This window comes from Strix uralensis, chromosome 1 (genome assembly GCF_047716275.1).
Source record: "Strix uralensis isolate ZFMK-TIS-50842 chromosome 1, bStrUra1, whole genome shotgun sequence".
Taxonomy (NCBI): Eukaryota; Metazoa; Chordata; class Aves; order Strigiformes; family Strigidae; genus Strix; species Strix uralensis.
This window is the reverse complement of record NC_133972.1, coordinates 38,891,905-38,904,351: the sequence shown is the minus strand read 5'-3', so window position 1 is coordinate 38,904,351 and position 12,447 is coordinate 38,891,905. Positions and strand designations below refer to the sequence as shown.

Below are 12,447 nucleotides of genomic sequence, written 5' to 3'. Positions count from 1 at the left end.
CTGCAGATGTGGCAAACTGTCAGATGCTAAAGCAAGAGACCACTTCAGATAATGAAAATAAAAAAGACACCACACTCCCTGGGTGGATAAAATTCCTTAATTTTCACTGTTAAGGTTTCCAGATCGCAAGAGGAGAGCCAAAGCACTTGTTTTCTTACATGCTTTTTAATGTTGCATGCATGTCTTTACTTATGTGTATCTTTTATGCCCTGAATTTGTGCCTAAAAGCCATTTTCTTTAAAGACAAAAATAACATGTAACAGCACACTAGGCCTGGTCTTGTGCTTATTAGGCATTCTGAACTCCCACTTAAATAGGTGGGAGTTCTTATAGCTATGATAGAAATACAAAATAGTGAGCCAGAACTGCGCATTTTATGCCTGAAATCAGTCTGTATCTGGAACAAAAGCAGTAATGGCAGTGCTTGGCTAGCAGCAGGGAAGCAGCAGCTTGGAGAACTTTCTGTGGGTGGTTTGGTACTATTCTGAAGTGACTTGGACATTTTGTGACTTCCCTGCTGAGGTTTGTAATTGTGATGGTGAAAGAAGAGCTCTTAAAGTAATCAGCAAAAAAATCTGAAACGTCAGCTTTGAACTGAACATTTTGTTCTTTTTGATGGTTCTTAAGTGGGATTACTAAAGGTTTTGATTCTTCCTATCACCCAGTCTCCCCCCAAATTAGATTATGTTTCACAATTGCTGGAAAGAATAGAGTAATATCCTTGAACAGCAGAAAATGAAATGTATGTTTATTTGAGCTGCTTTTCAAAAATATTAGTAAAACAAAAACTATGCTAGTAGCACCAATAGTGCTTTAAGTAGTGAGAAGTGTGTAGGAGACGAGGTTCCTGCTCAAAACATACTGCAGTGGGGTACAGTTCAAGAACACTGTAATTCAGATTCATGCCAAGAGACTTGCAAGAAGCGTGTTTCAGAGGAAAGAGAAGAGGATGAGGCTGTGAACTTCATAGATATGTGATTTCAGACCTTCCAAAGCATGTGAACAAATACAGATTTCTCTTAAACTAGAGTTGATAAATATTTGGGTGTTCTTCTCTTAGAATCTTTTTCCATCTTGGATTGCATGACTCTGGCTTTGCAGCTGGATTTCCTGCCATTGTTGCTTTCATGACTCAAATCTGACATGAATGGGTATAACTGTTCATGATCTACTTGTTACTGGCAAAACCCAATGGAGATTGCAGCCCAGAAGTATGTCAAAACCTGGTCTGTCATTTTAAAGTAGTCAGTGTGACCACTCTCTAATCAAAATCCTCATCTGTTGCTTATATGGGAGCAGAAGGAAAAAGAGTTAAGTAGGCTACACAGAAAACTAAAGCTGTTTCCTCTTTGTTAAAATACCAGTCTCAGTACTTACAATAAAGAGCAAAAGGTCTAATTCTGAATTTTTTCTTGTGCAGATCTCACTTTGGTACATTATTGTTTATAAAGCTTGTATAAAGAAAACTTAAAATCCCCAGGCCTCCATTTTACACTAGGCTTATATTGAAATTCTGTAAAAATGTTTTCAATCTTCCCCATGTGGCCCAGGAGTTCCTTTACCTGCACCATTATATATACCAGTTAATTGCTGCATTTGGAAGTACAGCACACCTCTTGTTCCTCATCCATACGTTTAGAAATAATAATTCCATTCATCTGCATCCCAAATTTTCGTACATTTTTTGGTTATTTCACAGATTATTGAAATAAAATTACACCTCTAGATTTTATAGTTTCATAATTTTTCCTTTAAGCTAAAACTGCATGTTGCACTCATTAGGCTGAAGCCCACTAAAAAAACCCAAATTATTTGTCTGTGGTTGAATCATTCAGGCCTGTGTAAGCTGTAATTTAAAGCTGATGTTATTATATAAGTACTACCATGTGAATGAGGTTTTTTCAGTTCTGTTCACTGATACAGAGCAGAGCTATTCATAAAACACTGCATAAGTTTTAATAACTTCATTACTTATACAGATTCTAAACATAACACTACTTTAAAATTAATGATAAGCTGCTTAGGTATCTTGGAGAAAAGCTCTCACTGTCCATGGTAACAAGCAAGCATGGGGACATGTGTGATATTCTGTCCCTTTGTATGGGTAGGATTTGGTAATTAAGAAATACCCTTAATTTGGAAACTGAGTGGGAATTTTCCATCAGAATGAGCTGTTCTGCTTTGATTGCATCCATGGGACCTGATGAGATGGATCCGCAGGTCCTGGGGGAACTGGTGGGTGAAGTGGCTAAGCCACTGTCCATCATATTTGAGAAATTGTGGCAGTCTGGTGAAGTTCCCGCTGACTGGAAAAGGGGAAACATAACCCCCTATTTTTAAAAAGGGAGAAGAGGAAGACCTGGGGAACTCCGGGCCAGTCAGTCTCACCTCTGTGTCTGTCAAGATCATGGAGCAGATCCTCCTGTAAACTATGCTAGGGCACATGGAAAATAAGGAGGTGACTGGTGACAGCCCACATGGCTTCACTAAAGGCAAATTGTGCTTGACAAATTTGGTGGCCGTCTATGATGCACTTACAGCGTTGGTGGATAAGGGAAGAGCAACAGATGTCATCTACCTAAACTTGTGCAAAGCATTTGACACAGCACAACATCCTTGTCTCTAAATTGGAGAGACATGGATTTGATGGATGGAGCACTTGATGGATAAGAAATTGGCTGGGTGGTCGCACTCAAAGAGTTGTGGTCAATGACTCAATGTCCAAGTGGAGAGCAGTGACGAGTGGCATTCCTCAGGGGTCAGTACTGGGACCAGCACTGTTTAACATCTTTGTTGGTGACATGGGCAGTGGGACTGAGTGCACCCTCAGCAAGTTTGCTGACAACACCAAGCTGTGTGGTGCGGTTGACACGCTGGAGGGAAGGGATGTGCCATCCAGAGGGACCTGGATAGGCTGGAGAGGTGGGCCTGTGTGAACCTCATGAAGTTCAACAAGGCCAAGTGCAAGGTCCTGCACATGGATTGGGGCAATCCCAAGCACAAATACAGGCTGGGTGATGAGTGGATTGGGAGCAGCCCTGCAGAGAAGGACTTGGGAGCATTAGTGGATGAAAAACTGACTGTGATCCAGCAGTGGGTGTTCACAGTCCAGAAAGCCAGCTGTATCCTGGGCTGCATCAAGAGAAGTGTGGCCAGCAGGTCAAGGGAGGTGATTCTCCCCCTCTACTCTGCTCTTGTGAGACCCCACCAGGAGTACTGTGTTCAGCTCTGGGCCCCCCAACATAAGGACATGGACCTGCTTGAGCAGGTCCAGAGTAGGCCACAAAGATGATCAGGGGGCTGGAGCACCTCCCTTAGGAGGACAGGCTGAGAGAGTTGGGGGAGAGTTGGCTCTGAGGAGACCTTATAGTGGTCTTCCAGTACTTAAAGGGGCCTACAGGAAAGGTGGGAAGGGACTCTCCATCAGGTAGTGTAGTGATAGGATGAGGGGTAACAGTTTTAAACTGAAAGAGGGTAGATTTAGGTTAGATATAAGGAAGAAATTCTTCACTATGTGGGTGGTGAGGCCCTGGCACAGGTTGCCCAGAGAAGCTGTGGCTGCCCCCTCCCTGGCAGTGTTCAAGGCCAGGTTGGACGGGGCTTTGAGCAACCTGGGCTAGTGGAAGGTGTCCCTGCCCATGGCAGGGGGGTTGGGACTGGATGGGCTTTAAGGTCCTTTCCAACCCAAACCGTTCTGTGATTCTATAGTTCTATGATACGATTCTATGATTACTTATTTGGAGAAGGAAAAAGGGTGTCATGACAGAAGAAGGTAGCTGAATAAAGTGGTAGTAGCTGAAGAAGGAAATGAGAATTCCTTTTAACTCCAGAATGGATGTCTGCAGTCTTTCCTTCCTCTTTTCCTTCCTCTTTTCCTTCCTCTTTTCCTTCCTCTTTTCCTTCCTCTTTTCCTTCCTCTTTTCCTTCCTCTTTTCCTTCCTCTTTTCCTTCCTCTTTTCCTTCCTCTTTTCCTTCCTCTTTTCCTTCCTCTTTTCCTTCCTCTTTTCCTTCCTCTTTTCCTTCCTCTTTTCCTTCCTCTTTTCCTTCCTCTTTTCCTTCCTCTTTTCCTTCCTCTTTTCCTTCCTCTTTTCCTTCCTCTTTTCCTTCCTCTTTTCCTTCCTCTTTTCCTTCCTCTTTTCCTTCCTCTTTTCCTTCCTCTTTTCCTTCCTCTTTTCCTTCCTCTTTTCCTTCCTCTTTTCCTTCCTCTTTTCCTTCCTCTTTTCCTTCCTCTTTTCCTTCCTCTTTTCCTTCCTCTTTTCCTTCCTCTTTTCCTTCCTCTTTTCCTTCCTCTTTTCCTTCCTCTTTTCCTTCCTCTTTTCCTTCCTCTTTTCCTTCCTCTTTTCCTTCCTCTTTTCCTTCCTCTTTTCCTTCCTCTTTTCCTTCCTCTTTTCCTTCCTCTTTTCCTTCCTCTTTTCCTTCCTCTTTTCCTTCCTCTTTTCCTTCCTCTTTTCCTTCCTCTTTTCCTTCCTCTTTTCCTTCCTCTTTTCCTTCCTCTTTTCCTTCCTCTTTTCCTTCCTCTTTTCCTTCCTCTTTTCCTTCCTCTTTTCCTTCCTCTTTTCCTTCCTCTTTTCCTTCCTCTTTTCCTTCCTCTTTTCCTTCCTCTTTTCCTTCCTCTTTTCCTTCCTCTTTTCCTTCCTCTTTTCCTTCCTCTTTTCCTTCCTCTTTTCCTTCCTCTTTTCCTTCCTCTTTTCCTTCCTCTTTTCCTTCCTCTTTTCCTTCCTCTTTTCCTTCCTCTTTTCCTTCCTCTTTTCCCCTAAATTTGTAAGCTAGCTTCTGATGGGGTCAGAAGCTTTTTGCAAGGAGTGAAACTGCACTTTGCTGTCTAGCCTCCTTTTTCCCATCACCATTACTGTGATTGCTAGCAACATGTTAAGAAAACAGTATTGTTAACAGTAATGCTATTGACATCTCATTTTGACTTTTTTCCTGAAGTAAAGGAAAAGAGGTGTAATGTACTTCATCAATGTGCTTTCAAGTCATTAATTTGAACATAAGAAATTAAGATACATAAAATAGAGTTAATTGCCATTTTTTGTTTTTTAAGAGGTAAATATGTAGTTCAGATCTTTTAGCATTTAAGATAGTGAGATTTGTAATTTCTTTCTCAAGCTGTTTGGTTCTACTTGTAATTAGTAGTGGGAATGGTGAGTTCTTAAAGCAGCTTTTGTTCCTGTCTGTCCTTTGTCAGCTTTATCAAGAATGTCTGAACTTGAGATATATTTCTTATTTTAGCCCATAGAAAATCTGTTGCAACGGTGCTGTGTTCCCTTCCCCAAATGGAAAACAGGAAACTTTCTCATCCTTTTATTGTTTGGATGAGTAATAGTTTTTGTAAGCTAGAAAATGAACTACAACTGCGTGGGGCTTAGTCCAAATTCTGAAGATGTGAATGGGCAGGCTTCTGTTGGCATGTTGAAATCAGCAAGTCTGTGATCCTGTAATTTCTGTCTCAAGCCTTTAACAAGTACTTTTATTTTTACACATGTATACGTATATTTGGAGAAGACAGGCTTTGTCTCCCTGAGTAATGCTGTATTCCACGTGCTTGTATCCTTACAGAAAGTGAAATTATAAGCAAATAGTGAAATGTCACTGCCATGCTTCAGGACAGATTTTGACAGGATTGCTATTAATTAAGGTGGGACTTCTTGAGAAATAAGAAATTAAACTGTCTGCTAATATTTGTCTTTATCTGTTATTGTTACCTATGGCTCAGAGTTTTGGTTTTTTTTTTTTTTCCCCTTGTCTGACCCACAGCTGCTGCTGTTTCTTAAAGCCTTTACTGAGACGGAACAGACAAAGCTGGCAATGCTTTCTGGCATCCTGTTAGCCAACGGGACTCTTCCTGCTACAATTTTAACAAGCCTCTTCACTGACAATATAGTCAAAGAAGGTAATTTTTCCATGTGATCTTTTTTCTTATGTTAGCTTGAATAGTAAATGTGTTCTGTTGCAACATATTTTATATGTTGGAGGCCTGTAACTGTACAACAGAAATCAACGTAAGTTGTGAAATCTTCTAAGAGGGCAGTCAAACATAGGAAAAAAAGCAACAAAAGGCAAGAACAATCCCCAAAGGATTTATGTTTTTGGAAGTTATACATGTGTGTGCAAAACTGTAGAATATATGTATTACTGGATACTATAAAAGTGTGGTATAACATCTATTCCTGAGATATGTCTACTAGCATTTTTTCAAGTGTTGACAATATCTTGTGCATGTGAGTGTGAAGTGGGACAGAGAGCACATGCAGGCCAGCTGGGTGTTGCAGAAGGAAAAAAAAAAAAAGTCAAACCCTCATTTTGCCTTCATACCAGTAGAGATCAGTGATTGAACCATTTTCCCATGGACTTCTGTTTACCATATGATGAGTTACTGTTCTTTCAGTCTTAGGGTATAATGCCTTTTTGAGATTATTTGCGGGGGGTTGGGGAGGGTGGTATTTAGTTATTTATTTATAGCCGTCTACTTTGGAGTCCTGATTTTCCAAATGCTTGCTCAACTATGTGTTTCTCTGTCAGTTCCTGACTACCTGGAATAATTGCAAATGTGCTGTCAGTGTTGAACAGTTTTCATGAAACCTTTTTGGTTTTGTTAAAGAGCTATATATTAGCTGAAATGTATTCTAACTTTCATTTAAAAAAAAATTAAAAAATTCTGACTTCATGTTCTCATTTGCAGCATGGTAACCATTACATTTGTTTTCTAAATGCTGCAGAAAGAAAAGCCACAGCTGCAGCTTTGCTCTGTCATCACCCACAGTTTTTGGAATCAGAATTAAACTAGGAGAAAATTCAAACAAAAGTACTAATCCATGTCTTAGGGTGATTGCCTGCAATGTTTTTAAATCAAAGTCTGTTCCTAGTTATGGGAAGACAAGAGGCATCTGAAAACTCAAATTTTTAAAACTCATTTTAAATGTAACATTTTAGGAATACAATTGTTATGTACAAATCCTAGAACAAATTCAATTTGCATTATGAACTTATGTTTCTAGGAGCTCTAAACTTTTGTCAAGAGCTTACATATACTTTTGGTTCTTGGTTTATGTATACTAAAAATGTACTTGTGTCAGCATTTGAGGAAAATCTGGAATAGATCTTTTATGAAAAAATAATTAAAGATGCAAAGATAAATGAAAAAGAGGAAATAGAGCAAGGCTTAAACCAGGTAGATCATACAAGAATAAACTTGATACTTTGATTTACAAAAAACAATGCTGCAGACAGGTGAGGTTAAAATATGTGAGGAAACAATTAGTTGAGCTGAGGGAGTTGGTCGGCATGGGAATTGTAACATTGGCAAAGAATTGGCTGAAAGTGAGACAAGGGTAGATTGTGCAGACAGGAAATCTGTCAAATTTGAGGGCAAATACCTGATTCATTGTAGGATTGCCCTTTTTCAGTGTGTCATTACCTCTACTGTGATGTATAGATGGAAAAAAAAAAAAAGTATTTTGGGGATGGCTGACATATTTCTATCAGAGACAGAGAAAAGTCGAGGCAGCGGTGGAACCTCATCAGGGTTAAGTGTACCCTTCTTTGTCACCCATGCTGAAAAAACAGTGCAAATACAAAGAACAGCTAACAGCGTTAATAAAATTAATGGCTGAAGTGACTTTCTGCAAATAGAGAAAAAAACAGAAAAAGAGAAGAGCTATTTAAAGGAAGAGACAGTGGCAGCACATGAATAGAGTATAGGAACTGGCCAATGATAATTTTGGGCTGTAAATTAGAACTAAGTTTGAAAACATATGTGGGTAGTTAAGCCCTAGAATAGTCTCCCTTTAATATTGGTACTGGCATAAAACTTGCTTTAAGCTAAAACTTGAAAAAGGGTTTTGGACATGGGTGTTGGGGACAGTGCTTGGTGACAGAGACCATTCCATTCAATTATGATATTAAACACATAAGCGTACGTTGGATATGCTAAACTGTGTTTGCAGGTTCAGAAATTACAGGTGGAAGTTACGCCTAGGTCCCCTGTTGATTGACCAGGCTTTGTCAGTCTTGACTAGTCAGCCTACAGTACTTACGATTGCTGCATCATGCCGGTTTCACTTGGAACCTGCTGTATGACATCTAAAACAAACTCAAAGTAGTATTTGTAGGCCTTTCTTGGCGTGACATTGTGCATCCATGGTTCCATATAGTATTTCTCTAAGGATCGTGTCTTACGACTAAGCTCTTGAAATAAGGTTGCCAAAACTGTCATAACAGCCAAGATCTGTAATGAATGTTAATGAAGTTACACTGCTCTGGGAATAATCTTTTCTGTTCTTGTTTGATGACTCATTTAGTCAATGTATCCTAGAAATGAGAGGAATGGATATCTATCTATAAAGTGGCTAAGAATGATGAAGCTACTTCCTACCAGTAGGTCCCATCTAGCTCTCAGAGCTTCAGGACTGTTTGGAGGTGAAACAGAAAATTGTATTGACCATTGTTATTATCATCACAGTCAATCCCACTGTAAATGTTAATATGAGTGTAGTACAGAGAAATATAACTGGTCTACGGGGGATCTTCCTCAAGGATGAGCTGTTTCTCCATCTCTGAGATGTTTCAGCTTCCTTCAGCTCCCTGCACTTGCCACTCGCAGCTGAGAAGCCGCAGCAGGGCCATGGTGCTGCTGCTCTAGGAACACATGCCAGAGGGAAACAGGAGGTGTCAGGCTAACGGTTTATTAGCTTCCCTGGGAAAGCTACAGCTAGTGAAGGTAGAGTTTGTTTGATTTAATGCACAACAATGCTAAGTTGTGCCTTGAGGAAGGAATTTTCCCACTTAAAACAGTATTTGTGCCTGGTCCTACCAGCTACTAAATGCCTCCTAGGAGGATGGGGTTCAATCAGTTACCTCAAAGTTGCAAAGTTCTTTAACCCTATTCCAGGACTTGCTAAAAAGCTCTTTGAAGATATGTTTTTTCAGTTCTTATTTCTGACTACCCTTTATTATTTTGTGCCCTCATTTCCGAACTGATTTAACGCATAATTTTTTCTTTTGCATTGGACTTGGTCTGTAAATTGGGGAGGTAGGAAAAATAATTGAAAAAAAAAATCATTTAACAATTGGATGGAGATGGGCAATACAGAATGAAAGGATTTTCAAACAATCTAGCATACTTCTGAAAATTAATACTGCATTAAAGGAAAAAATGACCATTTCAGCTCTACATGTTTGGTCCCGTTGTCATAAATGTATTTTCATTCCGTATTCTTGTAACCATTTTGTAACCTTGTAATTCCTACAGCCATCTCTAATTCATGTTGAAAATTGCTGAAGCATGTTTTGTCTTTTTTCTGAAACAGGGATTGCAGCTTCTTTCGCTGTAAAGCTTTTTAAAGCATGGATGGCAGAGAAAGATGCCAATTCTGTTACCTCTGCTTTAAGAAAAGCCAACCTTGATAAGAGATTGCTAGTAAGTACAATATATTTTCAATATTCCTTATGTGTCCTTGGGAAAGAGAAGAAAATAAAATGCAGATGGTAGTTTGCTGTAAGCATGTTAACTCCCCCTCAGACTCTCTCAGCATTTTTTAAATATTTTGAATCACAGCAATATTGTTATGGCTGTAGCATTGATACAGGTTCATGAATATTAAATATCACATGTTTTTACATTCTGTCTCTATTTTTCCTGTAGTTAAATGCCTTCTGAAAGACTGTATATATGGGGTTGGGAATTAATTAAATGGTTTTTTTTCTAACCACTGCTAACAAAACATACACCACCAGCAACTGTGCTAGAGGATTTCTATTTTTTTGAAATGTGTTTTACTTTTGTAAATAATAAATAAATTATAAAGGGTTATGATTAGAATATAACTTTTTAAAGCGACAGTGTTTAAATAGTGTAGTGAAAGCACAGTAAGGTAATTTTCTGCAGCAGTAGCCATCTGGGTAGCATAAATGGTCCTGCAGTGATGACAGCAGACCTAGCAGGAGCAATGCAGGAAGGCTTTCAGCTTTTGGACTCAAAACCTGTGACCTGAGGTATTTAGAGTATATATGAATATGATGCAATGACATGTGCCTTTCTCTCCCAGTGTCTTTCTGAAGATCAATAGGGTTTTTATAATCCTCAAAAAGATTGCTGCTGTGATAATCCAATCAAATGCACTACATCGTATGTAGCACTGCCTGGAGAATTTCAGCGGTATTTCCTGTTTCTACCTCAATAATCTATGATTAGGCAAGAATCTTTCAAAAGTGAAGCAACATCCCACACCCCTTCATCTCTTCAATTTGTATTTGATTTTAAGAGTCCAAGTCATAAATAATTTGCCATAAAGCTGGGAAATGGGCTAATTACACTTTTCATTAAGAGAGGGGGAAAAAGCAAATTGCATCTTACTTCTATTTCAGACTTGACTGACTTAAGCTTTCAGCTGTTGGCTCTCATTATGCTGCTATATTAAAGAACTATAAAGTATCACATGATGTTGCCTAGCATAGATGCTTTCATGATAGTTTCTTCCTAATCTCATTTTCAGTAAGTAAACAGATTGAAGGTCTCTAACTTCTTTGTAAAAAAAATGCTATCTATCCCATAAACCATTGTTAGACATCAAGAATTGGATGTTAAGCAAATGCCATTGAATCCTTGCCAATATGGGGCATTTGCTATAGCAATTTTTAAGAATAATTTTAACTATTCTAAGTAGCTGGACTTCCATATATCATAGATTGACAGTGTCTTTGAATTAGAAATGCCTGCAGGAGTTAATGTTAACAGTACGTAGTGGATTTTGTGACTTTTTGTTAAATGACACGTTAGTGGTAATCATTGCTCAGCAGAGTGGTGACGTCCGGCCAGGGTGCCTGGGCCATATATTTATTGCAAAGTGTATTTTTCGTAAGAGTTGAATGTGTGGATGCAATGGTAGGGCATGGTAAATGTGCTTTGCGTATAATGGCTTTACCATCTATTCCTTTGTACTTTCCCTACAAGATTCTTGGAATCTGCAAAAGGTATAGTTTCTCTGAGGACTGTTTTGAGAGACATCTTAAGCTGACAGCTATTCATAAGTAAATGTAATTCATGTGGAGAGGATGTTAGTTTTTTTTTTGTGTAATTGACCATCATTTTTCCCTTCACTATAATGAAACACAACATGATGAATTAAAATGTTGACTTTTCCAGTGCTAATACAAGCACTGACTTCTAAGAGCAGTATCAGGTGATTCCCCCTTTTCATCCTTCAAAAACGTTCCTTCCATTCTGTCAAGCGTCATAGTTGGTTATTTATTTAACAGAGAGCATTCCTGTCTTTTTAGGAACTATTTCCAGCCAACCGGCAGAATGTGGACCATTTTGCCAAGTATTTTACTGAAGCAGGTCTAAAAGAGCTCTCAGATTTCCTTAGAGTTCAGCAGTCACTGGGAACTCGTAAAGAACTTCAAAAAGAGCTACAAGAACGTCTCTCTCAGGAATGCCCGATTAAAGAGGTAGTGGTTTTTTATAACTTCTGTTTATATAATAATAGTCAAGGACTTAAATCAAGAATAGGTACAGAGGAACAGATACGAGCACCTCATAGATTTCCTCTGTTTTTCTTTAAATTATTTTAATTTGTTCATCAGCTTACTCTGTGCTTAAGACTAAAGCAACAGACCATCCTCTGGATTGCAAGTGCAACTGACTATGGGGTTTGGGGGTTTCTGTTCAGTTATACTTATCAGAATGTATTTCATTTAACTGCATTAACTGTTAGGTTGGAGGGGAGGGACAAAACTTGTAGTTAAGTAATAATAATGTTGCTAAATAAAAACATGTGAAATGCTTCCTTTTTATTACTCTTGTTCTCATCTTACTACTTCTATACCATGGTGTTATTTGTAAATGACTGCAAGTATTCTGGTTGTTTGGAAATGTTGCTGAAGACAGCAGTTTATTTCCTGCTCCAGGTAGTGCTTTATGTAAAAGAGGAAATGAAAAGAAATGAGCTGCCAGAGCCGGCAGTGATTGGTCTCCTGTGGACCTGTGTCATGAACGCTGTGGAATGGAACAAGAAGGAAGAGCTGGTTGCAGAGCAAGCCCTCAAACATCTAAAGGTGCGTGCATGGGTGAAGAGGGGAAGGGCTGCTGTGGATGAACAGAGTACATTCTACAGCTGTCAAGTTTACCTGTTTAAATCCAGGAGATTTAGAGTTTTGGGGGCTGGCACTGAACACACCAAGCACTGTGTATAGTCCCTTCTCCTTTAGTCAAATGAATACAAAGTTCAGGTAGTTGAGGCTGTTGAATACCCTGAGACATACAGTGCAGAGAGCCGGAGCAAACTGAGGTGGTTGCAGCCTTGAGCACCTCTGCTTTGTGCTTTCTCAGTGTGCCAGATCCTGAGAGGCTCCGTGCCTTGGGGACAATGCTAAGCAAATGCTGAGACTCAGCTCTGCTCAGACCTGACTAGTAAGCCTGCAGGAACTGCCTTTGCAGTGTCTTTGCCA

General features: G+C 39.4%; 1 protein-coding gene across 2 annotated transcripts in view; it reads left to right on the top strand.

The window, feature by feature from the left end:
• Window positions 1-12,447, top strand: part of BZW2 (basic leucine zipper and W2 domains 2) — a 60,713-nt gene that overhangs the window by 34,935 nt on the left and 13,331 nt on the right. For both annotated transcript variants that reach the window (XM_074863389.1, XM_074863381.1), the window contains exons 6-9: window positions 5,758-5,893; window positions 9,309-9,418; window positions 11,278-11,448; window positions 11,908-12,054. In XM_074863389.1, coding sequence (XP_074719490.1) covers window positions 5,758-5,893; window positions 9,309-9,418; window positions 11,278-11,448; window positions 11,908-12,054 — 564 coding nt within the window. The remainder of the gene's footprint in view (window positions 1-5,757; window positions 5,894-9,308; window positions 9,419-11,277; window positions 11,449-11,907; window positions 12,055-12,447) is intronic.